General features: G+C 51.0%; 1 protein-coding gene across 1 annotated transcript; it reads right to left on the bottom strand.

Moving 5' to 3' along the window:
* Positions 1-1,012: 1,012 nt before the first annotated feature.
* Positions 1,013-5,305, bottom strand: LOC137517938 (uncharacterized). Its single transcript, XM_068235012.1, has 2 exons — positions 5,217-5,305; positions 1,013-2,977 (listed from the first exon to the last, which is right to left on the bottom strand). The coding sequence occupies exon 2, from the start codon at positions 2,934-2,936 to the stop codon at positions 1,743-1,745; it is 1,194 nt and encodes a 397-aa protein (XP_068091113.1). The 5' UTR covers positions 2,937-2,977; positions 5,217-5,305; the 3' UTR covers positions 1,013-1,742.
* Positions 5,306-17,752: the final 12,447 nt, after the last annotated feature.

Below are 17,752 nucleotides of genomic sequence, written 5' to 3'. Positions count from 1 at the left end.
CTGAGCGCTGGGTGACTGCTCTGACTGTCTGAGCGCTGGGTGACTGCTCTGTCTGTGTGAGCGCTGGGTGACTGCTCTGTCTGCGTGAGCGCTGGGTGACTGCTCTGACTGTCTGAGCGCTGGGTGACTGCTCTGTCTGTGTGAGCGCTGGGTGACTGCTCTGTCTGTGTGAGCGCTGGGTGACTGCTCTGTCTGTGTGAGCGCTGGGTGACTGCTCTGACTGTCTGAGCGCTGGGTGACTGTTCTGACTGTGAGCGCTGGGTGACTGCTCTGTCTGTATCAGCGCTGGGTGACTGCTCTGTCTGTATCAGCGCTGGCTGACTGCTCTGACTGTCTGAGCGCTGGGTGACTGCTCTGACTGTCTGAGCGCTGGGTGACTGCTCTGACTGTCTGAGCGCTGGGTGACTGCTCTGTCTGTGTGAGCGCTGGGTGACTGCTGTGACTGTCTGAGTGCTGGGTGACTGCTCTGTCTGTCTGAGCGCTGGGTGACTGCTCGCTCTGTCTGAGCGCTGGGTGACTGCTCGCTCTGTCTGAGTGCTGGGTGACTGCTCGCTCTGTCTGAGTGCTGGGTGACTGCTCTGACTGTCTGAGCGCTGGGTGACTGCTCTGTCTGAGCGCTGGGTGACTGCTCGCTCTGTCTGAGCGCTGGGTGACTGCTCGCTCTGTCTGAGTGCTGGGTGACTGCTCGCTCTGTCTGAGTGCTGGGTGACTGCTCGCTCTGTCTGAGCGCTGGGTGACTGCTCTGTCTGAGCGCTGGGTGATTGCAGGAGGCCTCTGCTTGTATCAACTCTTCAAGAGGTGTCCAGTCTCCACTGCAGTGCACACTCACTACAGCGCGTGCGCTAAACAACATCCACAGTGTGAATCCAGCCCTATACATAAACCTTAGATTATCATTTTACAATTCTTCCCGATAGTGGTCCTATAATCTGAGTTCTGGTATAACCCTCAGTTATCTCACCACTGATGACTCCCATTACAATCAGACGCAGTAATAAGACTACACAGCAAATATACACAAAAAGGCCAATTTATAAAAGTATGAGAAGTTGAACCCTGAACAACGTCCGGCGTATGTCCACACATCGCAGTGCTAAAAGTCTACTGAAAATCTTCCGGGCTGTCCTCTGTCAGTAAGGGCCACACCCTTTCCTGCCATCATGTGACACAGACTGACCAATGACAGCGCTGGACTGCCACAACAGAGGGTTGCAGGATGACTCTGGGGTCCGCCCACTGAGGGAGGGGCTTGTGCTCGTTGCTGCGTTCCTTCCCCTATACAGCATCATAGTGTTCACTGTTAAGATGTCCTCAACTCCGCAATACTCTGTCACAGTATTATTTTGGAAATATGTCAGTAGTTTGGCGATTTTGACAAGTTCCTGAGAACCACAAATGGGGCAGTTTGGTTTAAGAGTGTTTGTCACGGACTATCCTGACTTCAAGGACACCTAAAGTGGGAGAGATATGGAGGCTGCCATACCAGTTGCCTGGCAGCCCTGCTGGTCTCTTTGGCATCAGCAGTGTCGGAATCACACGCCTGGAACAAACATGCAGCTAATCCAGTCACACGTCAGTCAGAGCACCTGATCTGCTGCATGCTTGTTCAGGGGCTGTGGCCAGAAGTATTAGAGGCAGAGGATCAGGAGGACAGCCAAGCAATCTGCATTGATTAAATATTAAATAATACATATGTCAGCCTCCATTTCCCCCTCACTTCAGGTGTGCTTTCAGCCTCATTATTAGAGTAGCCAGGTATCTGTGTGCTCAATGCAGTAGCAGGACTGAAGCAGCACCTCGCTGAGGTCGGGGTAATTCCGAGTTTGCCAGTGGGGAAGCAACATGTGCGAGTTGAACACTTGAAGCCTTGGAGTTCCCACCTTCAGAAGGTCATACAAACAGGACCAGCGAGTCTGAAGAGCCACTCTGGTCCTACGATTGAGGATGATACCTCTGATCGTTTTCTTAATCTTCAGCTCTCTCAATGAAGGCAAATCTAAGTAGCTGAACACCAGTCCACGGCTCTGAGAAACATCCAAGAACTCCAGAGACTTGGATTCCAGAGGGTAGGCAACCCCCAGATCCTTCACCGGGACCAAAACTTGAAGGATCAGAGTCTTGAGCTTTGGAAGTGACCTCGTAAGCTCCTGCATAGTTTCTGGCCGAACGCTTTTAAATACCCAGAAGTAGTTGAGTTCTAGTGTGTTAAGATGCTGGAAGTGAGTGAGCAGCGACACCGAGTGTTCCGACCAATCAAACGGCAGCTTCATGCGACTCAGCTTGGGTGAGGTACGCGTGAGACGTTCGAAGAGAGTCTGAAAGCTGTTGAACTGGTCAGTCTTAGCCAAACAGATCTGGGCCATACTTCCCGGCGGGTAAAAGTCTAGCGGCTCGAGATGTGTGAGAGTCCAATTCAGCTCCAACTCTTGCAGCTCCCCACAGTGAACGCTATCAAGGAACTTGAGCAGGAAGTCCGCCCATTTGGTCCTCTGATCTCCCAAATCAAAACTGGCGCGAAGGACCAGGAGGCTGGCGCTGCGAGAAATGAGGTGGTAGGCATACTGGTGTACCCACTCCTTCCACCTCTCAAATTCCCTCACGGACACAAGAACCCCGTCCATTCCTGAAAGCACCGCTCCGAGCCTCATAAAGTCCGCCACTCTCCAAAGTCGCGGAGTTCGCATCAACTTACTCCAATCGGAACAGACCAAAGCAGCCGTACACTTCTCGACTTCCGACAGAAAAGAGAAAATGTGCAACTGGCAGTCAACAGGCAGAAGGTTGAACGGGAAATAGTTCTGACTCTTAATTCTGCCAACTTTCAGTCCTGAAGATTTCCAGGAAGTTGAGGCGCTGTCATTAAAGGAGGCGTGTCCGGCCTCTGACTCCGCCCTCCCAGACGAGTCCGACCGTAAGATCTTTCTTTCACGAGACATATTTCATCTCCTCAGAGGCTTCCCATAGTACAGAGTCCCACCTGGAGATGGAATAGAGAATAGGACACATTCAGGACGGCCGGATGGGAAGAACGACCTTAGAAAATAACAAACTTTATGGAGTCCATTTGGAAAAGCTAAAATGAGCATTTTACTTTCCTCAAAAGTAACTTAAAAGTCAAGGAAACATCAAAAATAAAGAAATAGTTCTTATTCAATTACCTTTTCTCTTGAGTTTGATACCAAAGATTATTTTTCATCTTTTGTAAAAAAGATAACTTTTCAACACTTAACCTCCTTGCCGGTTATCCCGAGCTCAGCTCGGGGTAACCTGCGCAGGAGGATATCTCGGGCCCCGCTGGGCCGATTTGCATAAATTTTTTTCCCTACACGCAGCTAGCACTTTGCTAGCTGCGTGTAGGTCGCGATCGCCGCCGCTCGCCGCCGATTCGCCGCCACCCGCCGCGCCGAGCCGCCCCCCCCCCCCCGCCCCAGACCCCTGCGCAGCCTGGCCAATCAGTGCCAGGCAGCGCTAAGGGGCGGATCGGAGTTCCCTCTGACGTCACGACGTCTATGACGTCGGTGACGTCATCCCGCCCGGTCGCCATGGCGGGGATGCCGCCGCTTAGCGGCTATCATGTAGCGAGCCCTGGGCTCGCTACATGATTTAAAAAAAAAAAAAAAAAAAAGTGCGGCGCTGCCTCCTTGCCGGATTTTTTAGACCGGCAAGGAGGTTAAGTTAACTCTTAACATAACTGGAAAAGTATTAAAAAGTAGGTAAAAAAAAAAGTATTGTCAATTTCAGTTTTAGGTTTTTCTTGCTCGTTAAGCTGTAATAACATGTAGATGTAAAAGAGGTGCCTTGTAAAAAGGGTTCTGGGTAGAGTCACTATCATGGTGCCCATACATGGTACGATTTTTTTTCGATTAGATAATTTATTTCAATTATTCCGTTAGATCATATATAAAAATTTTTCCAACATGTCCGATCGGATTTTTATTGAAAAAACAAGATAATCATTCGTTTTTCTTGATCGAAAAAAAAAAGATTATTTTCAACTTTCATTCAATTCGATGGTTTTGGTAGAAAAAAATGCGAAAATCGAACGTTTTTACTGTGCCGTGTATGGGCACCATAAGATCTGTAATATTACCAATACACTACTACCGTAGTTAGTTCCGACAGTAAAATAGCAGTAATTTTTACCAATATTTTACTATGGCCTAACCTGACCGTACTCTCAGACAGAACCCTCCCCTCTACCGATGCCTGACCTGACCGTACTCTCACACAGAACCCTCCCCTCTACCGATGCCTAACTGAAGCAGGTATTTTCTGCACACGGTGCTCAGAGCCGAAACTAGGTGGCCCATAGCAGTAATGTAATACCACACGGGGGCACATAACGGTAATTCAGGGCTCTGGCAGCTGCCGGACCCCCAATCACACCTCTCTCTGAGTTGTGACAACTCGGAGAGGGAATAGTATTTAACGCTGCCTGGGAGTTTAGTGGCAGCAGGGAAAGCCGTCATTCGGCTATCCCTGCACCCTGCTCAGCGGCGACACACATATAGGTACGCTGCCAAACCTGGTGGTGCCTGACCTTGAAGGACTCCAGGTAAGTAAAGACAGATTCAGATCTACACCTCTGGAGTCCTTTCCTGTGTTGGGGCTTATTTAAGGTTAGGCACCACCAGTGGAGCCTCCTCTGGTGGTGCCTAACCTTAAATAAACACCCAACACACACAGAAGTTAATGCCCCCCCATTCTTATACACAGGGCCCCTCTTATATGGAGGAGTCACTTCCCCCCATTCTTATACACAGGGCCCCTCCCCCCATTCTCACACAAAGGCCCCTCCCCCATTCTCACACACAGGCCCCTCCCCCATTCTCACACACTGGCTCCTCCCCCATTCTCACACACACACACACTGGCTCCTCCCCCATTCTCTCACACACAGGCCCCTCCCCCATTCTCACACACTGGCTCCTCCCCCATTCTCACACACACACTGGCTCCTCCCCCATTCTCTCACACACAGGCCCCTCCCCCCATTATCTCACACACAGGCCCCTCCCCATTCTCTCACACACAGGCCCCTCCCCCATATTCACACACACAGGCCCCTCCCCCATTTTCCTCACACACAGGCCCCTCCCCCCATTCTCGCACACACAGGCCCCTCCCCCGCACTATATTGGGGGGCTCAGCAGTCACCCCTCCCCCCTGTTCCTGGCTCTCTGTGTGTCACATAAATAAAGTTGCATGAGAAGCACCTGAACCGTCACGGAAGCCGGAGAGCAGCCGCCATCTTACCACACCCGGAAGTCGGAGCTGAGGCCGGAAGTGCAGCGGTGAGGGAGGGGGGCGGGGTATAAAGCGAGCAGCTCAGCTGAGAGGTAACCCCGCCTCTTCCCTCACTCTGACGTCACTGCAAGCCACGCCCTGAGGAGGAAGCAGCGGAATGCGCGTCCCGGGGAGCCGGGGGCGGCGGAGAGCGGATCCCAGGTGACCCCCCGGGGGGAGGAGGGGCTATTATACCGGGGCCGCCGTATATTACCTCACTGTTACCCCTGCTCTCCCCTCCCCCACCACTGGAGCCCTCCTGCATTCCCTCCCTTCCCCGGAGCCCCCCTGAGTTCTCTACCCCACCATCGGAGCTCCCCTACATCCCTTCTCTGGAGCCCCCCTGAGTTACCTTCCCCTGCTCTTGAGACCTCTCGCATTCCCCATCCCCCCCCCCCCCCCCCTGCTGTCCACTCTCCAGAGACCCCCTGCATGCCCTCCCCCTCCTAATGTCCTCCCTGGAGACTACCCGTGTATTTCTCTCCAGGGCCCCCTGTACTACCTCCCCCCTGAACCCTGTGGGCATTTCCCCCCCCCCCCCCCCCGTCCCCTCATTCTCCCCAGGCTCTTTTAGGCGGGTGCTCCGCCCGGCTAGTCTTGGTGAGCCACCCGGCTGTCACCGGCTCCCCTCCTCCTCTGCTGTAAGCAGAGTTTTTTGCTGAAAAGCGCTGGCCCTGCATTCTCTCATCTCTCCTCACCCAGCTATTTTCTCATGCCTCGCGGCTGGAAATAATTTCTGAGGAGAACACTGCCCCCCCCCCCCTTTCCCCTACCTGGAGACATTGTATCCCCCGCGCTCCCATCCCTGGAGATTCCCTCACTCCTGCCCCCGGTTATGCCCCACATTCCCTTCTCTGAGCCCCTTCGTGTGCCACCCGGCCAGCGGTGCCCAGCAATCAGCCTGCAATGTGTGGCGTTAGGGTTGCCAGGTGTCCGGTTTTACACCGGACAGTCCGGTTTTTGGCCCCTGTGTCCGGTTTAAAAAAACATGCTAAACCGGACAATTAAGTTGTCCGGTTTTAGCGCCCCCCCCCCCGCAGGAGGAGAACAGTGCAGAGAGAGAGCTGGGAGCAGCGGTGGAGAAGGGGGGCAATCTCCCCCCCCCATCCCTCACCTTAGGGTGCTCTCTCTCCCCCGCTGTCTCCTCCAATATGATGTGCAGGCTGGTGAGTGGCTGCGGGCGGAACTTACCTCTGTGTCGCTCCAGCACCGGAAGTTCGGGTCCCGCAGCCGCTGAGAATCTCATTCATGAGCCGGACAACACTATCAGTCTGAATAGTGTTGTCCGGCTCATGAATGATTCGGATCTTTGATCCGGATCTTTTTTGAGTCAAATCTCTCTCAGCGGCTGCGGGACCCGAACTTCCGGCGCCTGCGACAGAGGTAAGTTCCGCCCGCCACCCGCCAGCCTGCTGCACATGATGGAGGAGACAGCAGGGGAGAGAGACAGCACCCTAAGGTAAGGTGAGGGAAGGCAAGGGGGGGGAGATTGCCCCCCTTCTCCACCGCTGCTCCCAGCTCTCTCTCTGCACTGTTCTCCTCCTGCGGGGGGGGGGGGGGGGGGCACCTGGCTACCTATTCTGGGCACATATAGCCCCTGGTTACCTATTCCGGGCACATATACCCCCTGGCTACCTATTCCGGGCACATATACCCCCTGGCTACCTATTCTCTGGGCACATATAGCCCCTGGCTACCTATTCTGGGCACATATAGCCCCTGGCTACCTATTCTGGGCACATATAGCCCCTGGCTACCTATTCTGGGCACATATAGCCCCTGGCTACCTATTCTGGGCACATATAGCCCCTGGCTACCTATTCTCTGGGCACATATAGCCCCTGGCTACCTATTCTGGGCACATATACCCCCTGGCTACCTATTCCGGGCACATATACCCCCTGGCTACCTATTCCGGGCACATATACCCCCTGGCTACCTATTCTCTGGGCACATATAGCCCCTGGCTACCTATTCTGGGCACATATAGCCCCTGGCTACCTATTCTCTGGGCACATATAGCCCCTGGCTACCTATTCTGGGCACATATACCCCCTGGCTACCTATTCCGGGCACATATACCCCCTGGCTACCTATTCCGGGCACATATACCCCCTGGCTACCTATTCTCTGGGCACATATAGCCCCTGGCTACCTATTCTGGGCACATATAGCCCCTGGCTACCTATTCTGGGCACATATAGCCCCTGGCTACCTATTCTCTGGGCACATATAGCCCCTGGCTACCTATTCTGGGCACATATACCCCCTGGCTACCTATTCCGGGCACATATACCCCCTGGATACCTATTCTGGGCACATATAGCCCCTGGCTACCTATTCTCTGGGCACATATAGCCCCTGGCTACCTATTCTCTGGGCACATATAGCCCCTGGCTACCTATTCTGGGCACATATAGCCCCTGGCTACCTATTCCGGGCACATATAGCCCCTGGCTACCTATTCCGGGCACATATAGCCCCTGGCTACCTATTCCGGGCACATATAGCCCCTGGCTACCTATTCCGGGCACATATAGCCCCTGGCTACCTATTCCGGGCACATATAGCCCCTGGCTACCTATTCCGGGCACATATAGCCCCTGGCTACCTATTCCGGGCACATATAGCCCCTGGCTACCTATTCCGGGCACATATAGCCCCTGGCTACCTATTCCGGGCATATATAGCCCCTGGCTACCTATTCTGGGCACATATAGCCCCTGGCTACCTATTCTGGGCACATATAGCCCCTGGCTACCTATTCTGGGCACATATAGCCCCTGGCTACCTATTCTGGGCACATATAGCCCCTGGCTACCTATTCTGGGCACATATAGCCCCTGGCTACCTATTCTGGGCACATATAGCCCCTGGCTACCTATTCTGGGCACATATAGCCCCTGGCTACCTATTCTGGGCACATATAGCCCCTGGCTACCTATTCTGGGCACATATAGCCCCTGGCTACCTATTCTGGGCACATATAGCCCCTGGCTACCTATTCTGGGCACATATAGCCCCTGGCTACCTATTCTGGGCACATATAGCCCCTGGCTACCTATTCTGGGCACATATAGCCCCTGGCTACCTATTCTGGGCACATATAGCCCCTGGCTACCTATTCTGGGCACATATAGCCCCTGGCTACCTATTCTGGGCACATATAGCCCCTGGCTACCTATTCTGGGCACATATAGCCCCTGGCTACCTATTCTGGGCACATATAGCCCCTGGCTACCTATTCTGGGCACATATAGCCCCTGGCTACCTATTCTGGGCACATATAGCCCCTGGCTACCTATTCTGGGCACATATAGCCCCTGGCTACCTATTCTGGGCACATATAGCCCCTGGCTACCTATTCTGGGCACATATAGCCCCTGGCTACCTATTCTGGGCACATATAGCCCCTGGCTACCTATTCTGGGCACATATACCCCCTGGCTACCTATTCTGGGCACATATACCCCCTGGCTACGTATACTGGGACATTTACACCCCTGCCTACATATACTGGGACATATATACCCCCTGGCTACATATACTGGGCACATATATCCCTGGCTACATATACTGGGAACATTGGCTGTTTGTCATTATGTGCATTTGGTGGTGAAAAGCTGTCTCTTTTGTGCATTTACTGGTGAAAAGCTGTCTCTTGTGCATTTACTGGGGAAAAGCTGTCTCTTATTATGTGCATTTACTGGCGAAAAGGTGTCTCTTATAATGTGCATTTACTGGTGAAAAGCTGTCTCTTATGTGCAGTTACTGGTGAAAAACTGTCTCTTATGTGCACTGGACCAGTACTACTGGTGAGGACAGTTAGTGACATGGCTATGTACTCTGTAATGTGCTGCAGAAGATGTCAGTGCGATATAAATACTATAAAAAATTTTTTTAAAAAGCCCATTGCTTAGCCCCACTCTACATAAAAGTGCGCTTCTGACTCCGCCCCTAACTCCACCCCTAACTCCACCCCCTGTCCGGTTTTCTCCATCAGCCGACCTGGCAACCCTATGTGGCGTTGGCATATGACGTGTTAGTGACAGGTGTTATTCCTCATGCAGGTGTCTCACCCTCAGCCGCTCAGATTCCTCGTGCAGCAAGCGCCGGATTCACCAGGAAGACGAGTGAGTAATACGTGGACAAGCTGTAACCATTACTGACAATAAGGCGTTTATATATGGGATGCGAAAGTTTGGGCAACCTTGTTAATCGTCATGATTTTCCTGTATAAATCGTTGGTTGTTACAATAAAAATGTCAGTTAAATATATCATATAGGACAGTGTTTCTCAACTTTTTTGACCCAAGTACCCCCTATCACAATTCAGTTCCAGCCGAGTACCCCTGGTAACTTGCGCGCTCTCTCCTCTCCTTGTAACTAACAGCCACTCCACTCGTCCCCCACTGAGTCCCCTTGATTCCAGTGGCTCTATCTATAGAAGGTGATCCCCGCACGTTAATTGGCCCAATCTGCTGCCTATCAAGTGACGGACAGTGTATTGCACCAATCAAAATGCCGGGATCACGTACTAAAAAGCCATTGGATCCGCCGGGGCTCAGGGTGGGAGGAGTGGAGCAGCCGTTAATTACAAGGAGAGGAGGCAGTGTAAGTAACCAGCGCACACTAAGCTGCACTACCGCAGCATAGCGTGCTGAGCTTGTGCTCCTCTGTGGGGGGGGGGGGGTCAAAACCCCCAAAACTGACATCTGAGGCTTCTATCAGTCCCCTGCAGCTGAAATGTCCCACGCTATCCTCCGTTCCCCGCCGCCGGCTTCGGTCTAATTACGCGTCTAACTAGACAGCGGCTGCTCGTTCCCTCGCGCATCATCAGGAGCTTACTGAGCAGGCGCAGTACAAGAAAACGTTATACTGCGCCTGCACAGTAAGCTCCCGATGACGTGTGTGTGTGTGGGAACGCGCATTATTCGTCTGGACAGACGAATATTAGACCGGGACCGGCGGCAGGGAACGGAGGATCGTAGGAGGAGGACGGCGCCGGACATGACAGCTGCAGGGGGCCGATAGAAGCCCCATGTAAGTGTCAGTTTTTGTTTATTTAACCCCACCACAGAACCCCTTTAAGCTTCCCCCTGGTACTGGGCATGCTGCAGCCGTTTCCAATACAGTGCTTAGAGCGCAGGTGCTGCAGTAATGAATGTGTGGTGGGATATATGCTCTGCCCAGCGCCTGGATCCTGGGCCTGTTTCTCCTTCACACAGTTCATCCCCAGCATGAATCCTTCCTCTTATCTATTGTAGAGACAGATCTGCAGGCTGTGACATGCCTCTCTCCCCCCCCCCCCCCCCCCCCCCCTCACAGGCTGCTCGCTCCTCACTCCTTTCATTCTAGTGAGAAAGTCTATAGCCGGGATGGCTGCAGTAGCCCAGCTACGACGCAGAAAGAAACTCTGTGCAGCAACACGCTGGAGACTGATTCACAGAGCTCTGTTCATACTGCTACTGAACTGAACTTACTCTATGCTGGGAGAGCAGCTCCATAGAAGCACAGTCTGACTGAGCTACGCTGTCTGATTCATTGTGCTGCAGCTCGAGGAACTGAGGAAGTGATTTGTGCGCATGTCTGCCACAGAGGGCAGCATTGAGAAAACGCACTCGGTTTCCGTGCAGAGCGCGGCTGGCAGGCAGACCACACAAGTGAATATGAGTAAGCCAGAGCAGCTGTGCTGCGTACCCCTGACTGTACCCCCTGGGGTGCGCGAACCACGTATTGAGAACCTCTCATATAGGAGACACACACAGTGCTATTTGAGAAGTGAAATAAGGTTTATTGGATTTACAGAAAGTGCGCAATAATTGTTTAAAATGAGGCAGGTGCATAAATTGGGCACTGTCGTCATTTTATTGATCCCAAAACCTTTAGAACTAATTATTGGAACTCAAATTGGCTTGGTGAGCTCAGTGACCCCTGATCTACATACACAGGTGAATCAGATTATGGGAAAGAGTATATAAGGGGGTCAATTGTAAGTTTCCCTCCTCTTTTAATTTTCTCTGAAGAGTAGCAACATGGGAGTCTCAAAACAACTCTCAAACGACCTGAAGGCCTCTTTCACATTGCGACGTTAAAGTCGCACGTTAGAAAATGTTTTAACATGGACTAACGCACAGCAATATTAAGTCTGTGCAACATTCACAGTGCACACGTTGGGTTTGTGTGTAACGTGTAGCATTAATAGAAAGTGCTGCATGCTGTGCGTTATACACGTTATTAGCTGCGGTGGACTGTCTGCACATGCTCAGTAATGACTTGGAAGCATGCTTTTCATTGCCTGTATGCCTACTGTATGCGACTATAACAAGGCATTACAGGAAAGGTTCAGGGAGGGTGGAGGAAAAATAAAAATCAATTTCCACTTACCTGGGGCTTCCTCCAGCCCGTGGCAGGCAGAAGGTGCCCTCGCCGCCGCTCCGCAGGCTCCCGGTGGTCTCCGGTGGCCGACCCGACCTGGCCAGGCCGGCTGCCAGGTCGGGCTCTTCTGCGCTCCAAGTCCTGGTACTTCTGCGTCCCACGCCGGCGCTCTGACGTCATCGGACGTCCTCCGGGCTGTACTGCGCAGGCGCAGAACTACTGCTACTACTGCGCAGTACAGCCCGGCGGACGTCCGATGACGTCAGAGCGCCGGCGTGGGACGCAGAAGCCGGCCTGGCCAGGTCGGGTCGGCCCCCGGAGACCACCGGGAGCCTGCGGAGCGGCGGCGAGGGCACCTCCTGCCTGCCACGGGCTGGAGGAAGCCCCAGGTAAGTGGAAATTGATTTTTATTTTTCCTCCACCCTCCCTGAACTTTCCCTTTAAGTTGCGTTGTGGGTTTTTTTGGGACGTTGCTTTGTTAGTTTGCCTTGCGACTTTAACGTTGCATCAAAACGCAACGTCCCGCTGTGAAATTAGCCGAAGACAAAGATTGTTCACCATCATGGTTTGGGGAAGAAAGCTGTCTCAGAGATTTCAGCTTTCTGTTTCCAAAGTTAGGAACATATTGAGGAAATGTAAGACCACAAGCTCAGTTCAAGTTAAGGCTCGAAGTGGCAGACCAAGAAAAATCTCGGATAGACAGAAGCGACAAATGGTGAGAACAGTCAGTCAACCCACAGACCAGCACCAAAGACCTACAACATGATCTTGCTGCAGATGTAGTCACTGTGCATCGTTCAACCATTTGGCACACTTTACACAAGGAGATGCTGTATGCGAGAGTGATGCGGTGGAAGCCTTTTCTCCGCCCACAGCACAAACAGAGCTGCTTGGGGTATGCTAAAGCACATTTGGACAACCCAGCTTCATTTTGGAATAAGGTGCTGTGGACTAATGAAACCAAAATTGTGTTATTTGGGTATAACAAAAGGCGTTATGCATTGAGGGCTCGTTTCCACTATAGCGAATCCGCATGCAGGCACTGCATGCGGATTCGCATAGGCAATACAAGTGGATGGGATTGTTTCCACTTGTGCGGGTGCGTTTCGGCGTGCGGGAAAAATCTGCACGACAGGGTCGTCAGATTTCGCGTGCGGCAGGAATGCAGGCGAATCGCCGCGAATGCATTCAATAGGGAAATCGCATGCTTTGTCATGCGGATTTCCCCGCGATTTCGCATGCGATTTCGCATGTAAAGCAATGGAGCTTTACACAGGCAGTGACATGGTTAAATTCGCCTGGCTCCTTGCCATGCGAAATCGCGGGTAAATCCGCATGCCGGAAACGCAGCCGCATGCGATTTCTTCTGCGGTGGAATCCAGGCGATTCCGCACCGCTACAGTGGAAACGAGCCCTGAGGAAAAAGAACACAGCATTCCAAGATAACACTGGTTACCTACAGTACAATATGGTGGTGGTTCCATCATGCTGTGGGGCTGTGTGGCCAGTGCAGGGACTGGGAATTTTGTCAATGCTGAGGGACGGATGGATTCCACTCAGTATCAGCAGATTCTGGAGACCAATGTCCAGGAATCAGTGACAAAGCTGAAGCTGCGCCAGGGCTGGATCTTTCAGCAAGACAACGACCCTAAACACTGCTCAAAATCCACTAAGGCATTCACAATGTTCGGGAATGGCCATCTCAGTCCCCAGACCTGAATGTAATTGAAAATCTGTTAGAGAGCTGTCCATGCTCGGAAGCCATCAAACCTGAATGAACTAGAGATGTTTTGTAAACAGAAATGGCCCAAAACGCCTTCAACCAGAATCCAGATTCTCATTGGAACCTACAGGAAGCGTTTAGAGGCTGTAATTGCTGCAAAAGGAGGATCTACTAAATATTGATTTCATTTCTTTTTTTGTGGTGCCCAAATATATGCACCTGCCTAACTTTGTTTAACTACTTCACGACCGCCCCACACATATGGGACAGAAACGAAGAGATCACCTTACCTCGGGAACAACCAACAATAAGTCGGCCAGCCGGTGCTCAGTGTCATGCAGGTCCACCAAACCTGCAAACAAACAGCAAACACGAAAGGAAGACACGGCACTCGGGAGCTGTGTGCAGCAACAAGCTGTATTGAAGCAGGCAGTACACTACATGTTTCGGGCGGAGCCCTTCATCAGGTGTAATGCCCCCCCCATCACACAGGCAATTTATACCCACCCCCAGGAAGTGACAATATTCACAACAGAACAACATCAACACCAGGGAACTACACACCAGTGTCTACCCTGGAAAAACCTGAAAATAAACACTAGAGTACAGTTATACATTACATCACTTATTCCTTATATATATTACAGAAAGAGAATTAGCAGTGACTTATCAATATGATGAATTGAGTCCATTATTCCTCTGTGGAGTCCACCCTGAAAAAAGAGAGTTAGAGAAAACAGGCCAAATTATTATTTTCGTTCAAACCATTCGGAGAGATACAATCAAATCTCCAAATCCATTTTGCTTCCCTCTGTAAAAGCAACTTATCTCTATTCCCACCTCTAGTGAGAGGAGGAATAGCATCCATAATGAACCACCGCAGCTGTGTCACGGAATGACCCATCTGTAAGAAATGCCTTGCAACAGGCGTATCGTACTGCGATTTCCCAGCAGCCAAATTCGTGATCGCTTGTCGGTGCTGCTGTATCCTGCATTTCGCCATACGTCTGGTCTTCCCGACGTAGACCAAACCGCAAGGACACTTCAGACCATACACGACAAATGGTGTGTAACAATAGTAACGGTTAGTGATGAACATTTTTTTACCTTTACGCGGATGCGAAATCGAATTGCTCTGATAATTGAACTACAGCAATTACACTCCAAACACGGGAACGTACCACGTCGATTTGGAGCCGCCACGTCGCGTCTGTCAATAATAATATCAGAGTTACACACAAGATCACGAATTGACTTCCCTTTCTTATACGCAAACAGTGGCGGTTGTGCAAATAATTCTCCATACTCACTATCTAGCTGTAGGATTGGCCAATGCTTGCGTATAACACTCCTAATCTGCTCTGACTGGTGACAATAAGTAGTTACAAACGGGATCCGCTCGCTAGACTTAGCTAAAGACTTTCTGCTAGCCTGTCTGATTAATCTTTCTCTGTCCAGACATCTCACCTCTAAGCTGATCTTTTTCAAAGAGTCCCGGTCATACCCCTTGACCCCCAGTTTATCAATCAGCTTTTCGGATGACTTATCATAATCTCCTAAGGACGAACAGATCCGTCTCGCCCTCAAAAATTGGCCTTTTGGAACATATGGGCGTGGCCGCGGCGGCAGCCCCAGGACTGCCTAACGCCAATTGGCGTCAAGTCCTGGGGCTCTAATTTGCATGCGATTGCGTGCGCGCATCTCATGCTCGGGGGGGGGGGGGGGGGGGGGGCGGAGCTCCGCCCCCTCTTCAGTCTCCGAGCGGCTATTGGCGCACGGGAGACTGTTAGACGCCGTGATCGTCGTCTATTTACACCGTGCAGTGCTGCGATGAGCAGCAGCGCTGCACTGGGGACAGCCGTGTGACACGGCTGTCCCCCTGGGGGAGAAGAGAGCGATCGGCAGTGATAGGCTGGGAGAGGGAGGGAGGCAGAGGAAAGGGGTGTGTGTGGTGTGTGTTTTTTTTTTTTTTTTTTTCGAACATAAATAAATAAGCAACTGGGGGGCGATCAGACCCCACCAACAGAGAGCTCTGTTGGTGGGGGGGAAAAGGGGGGGGGATCACTCGTGTTCTGTGTTGTGCGGCCTTGCAACTGTGCCTTAAAGCTGCAGTGGCCATTTTAGCTAAAATGTGCCTGGTCTTCAGGGGGGTTTACCACTGTGGTCCTCAAGTGGTTAAACAATTATTGCACACTTTCTGTAAATCCAATAAACTTCATTTCACTTCTCAAATATCACTGTGTGTCTCCTATATGATATATTTAACTGACATTTTTTATCAGAACAACCAACGATTTATACGGAAAAATCATAATTAACAAGGTTGCCCAAACTTTTGCATCCCCCTGTATGTAGGTAAATAAAGAGAAAACAGTTCCAGGCATTTTCCATATTTTCTGCCTCTGACTGAAGCCAATCCTGATGTCATTTCCTCCCTTACATTTTCTTTTTTCTCCTAGAAACTGCACTGTCATATCTAGCTTGCTTTGAAAACACAACTGAGCACAGCATAGATTGTATTCTAGCTGCTTCTGCAGAGGGGTGAGGTGTATTTCCTCTTCTCAGCCTGTCACACTGAACTGCCCTCAGCCAATCAGTGAGGAGCAGAAATGTGGGAGGGAGATAACAAGCTTCCCTCTCCCCGGCAATGTACCAGAATAGAGCCAGGCAGACTGAGATAAGATTTATTAGAGCAGAATTATTTTTGGTTACGTTGTAATGCTATTTTATAGAAGGCTAGCTGCGACAGGACGCAGACCTCAGTACTGCAGTGCTCTGTAATGCTATTTATAGAAGGCTAGCCGCAGACAGGACACAGACCTCACTACTGCAGTGCTCTGTAATGCTATTTATAGAAGGCTAGCCGCAGACAGGACACAGACCTCACTACTGCAGTGCTCTGTAATGCTATTTATAGATGGCTAGCTGCAGACAGGACACAGACCTCAGTACTGCAGTGCTCTGTAATGCTATTTATAGAAGGCTAGCCGCAGACAGGACACAGACCTCACTACTGCAGTGCTCTGTAATGCTATTTATAGAAGGCTAGCTGCAGACAGGACACAGACCTCAGTACTGCAGTGCTCTGTAATGCTATTTATAGAAGGCTAGCTGCAGACAGGACGCAGACCTCCAGTACTGCAGTGCTCTGTAATGCTATTTATAGAAGGCTAGCCGCAGACAGGACACATACCTCACTACTGCAGTGCTCTGTAATGCTATTTATAGAAGGCTAGCCGCAGACAGGACACATACCTCACTACTGCAGTGCTCTGTAATGCTATTTATAGAAGGCTAGCTGCAGACAGGACACAGACCTCAGTACTGCAGTGCTCTGTAATGCTATTTATAGAAGGCTAGCTGCAGACAGGACACAGACCTCAGTACTGCAGTGCTCTGTAATGCTATTTATAGAAGGCTAGCCACAGACAGGACACATACCTCACTACTGCAGTGCTCTGTAATGCTATTTATAGAAGGCTAGCTGCAGACAGGACACATACCTCACTACTGCAGTGCTCTGTAATGCTATTTATAGAAGGCTAGCTGCAGACAGGACACAGACCTCAGTACTGCAGTGCTCTGTAATGCTATTTATAGAAGGCTAGTTGCAGACAGGACACAGACCTCAGTACTGCAGTGCTCTGTAATGCTATGTATAGAAGGCTAGCTGCAGACAGGACACAGACCTCAGTACTGCAGTGCTCTGTAATGCTATTTATAGAAGGCTAGCCGCAGACAGGACACAGACCTCAGTACTGCAGTGCTCTGTAATGCTATTTATAGATGGCTAGCTGCAGACAGGATACAGACCTCACTACTGCAGTGCTCTGTAATGCTATTTATAGAAGGCTAGCCGCAGACAGGACACAGACCTCAGTACTGCAGTGCTCTGTAATGCTATTTATAGAAGGCTAGCTGCAGACAGGACACAGACCTCAGTACTGCAGTGCTCTGTAATGCTATTTATAGATGGCTAGCTGCAGACAGGATACAGACCTCACTACTGCAGTGCTCTGTAATGCTATTTATAGAAGGCTAGCCGCAGACAGGACACAGACCTCAGTACTGCAGTGCTCTGTAATGCTATTTATAGAAGGCTAGCTGCAGACATGACAGAGACCTCAGTGCTGCAGTGCTCTGTAATACTATTTATAGAAGGCTAGCTGCAGACAGGACACAGACCTCAGTACTGCAGTGCTCTGTAATACTATTTATAGAAGGCTAGCCGCAGACAGGACACAGACCTCACTACTGCAGTGCTCTGTAATGCTATTTATAGAAGGCTAGCCGCAGACAGGACACAGACCTCAGTGCTGCAGTGCTCTGTAATGCTATTTATAGATGGCTAGCTGCAGACAGGAC

The sequence above is a fragment of the Hyperolius riggenbachi genome, chromosome 5, assembly GCF_040937935.1.
Source record: "Hyperolius riggenbachi isolate aHypRig1 chromosome 5, aHypRig1.pri, whole genome shotgun sequence".
Lineage (NCBI taxonomy): Eukaryota > Metazoa > Chordata > Amphibia > Anura > Hyperoliidae > Hyperolius > Hyperolius riggenbachi.
Note: the sequence above shows the minus strand (reverse complement) of the source record. Positions and strands in the feature narration are given on the sequence as shown.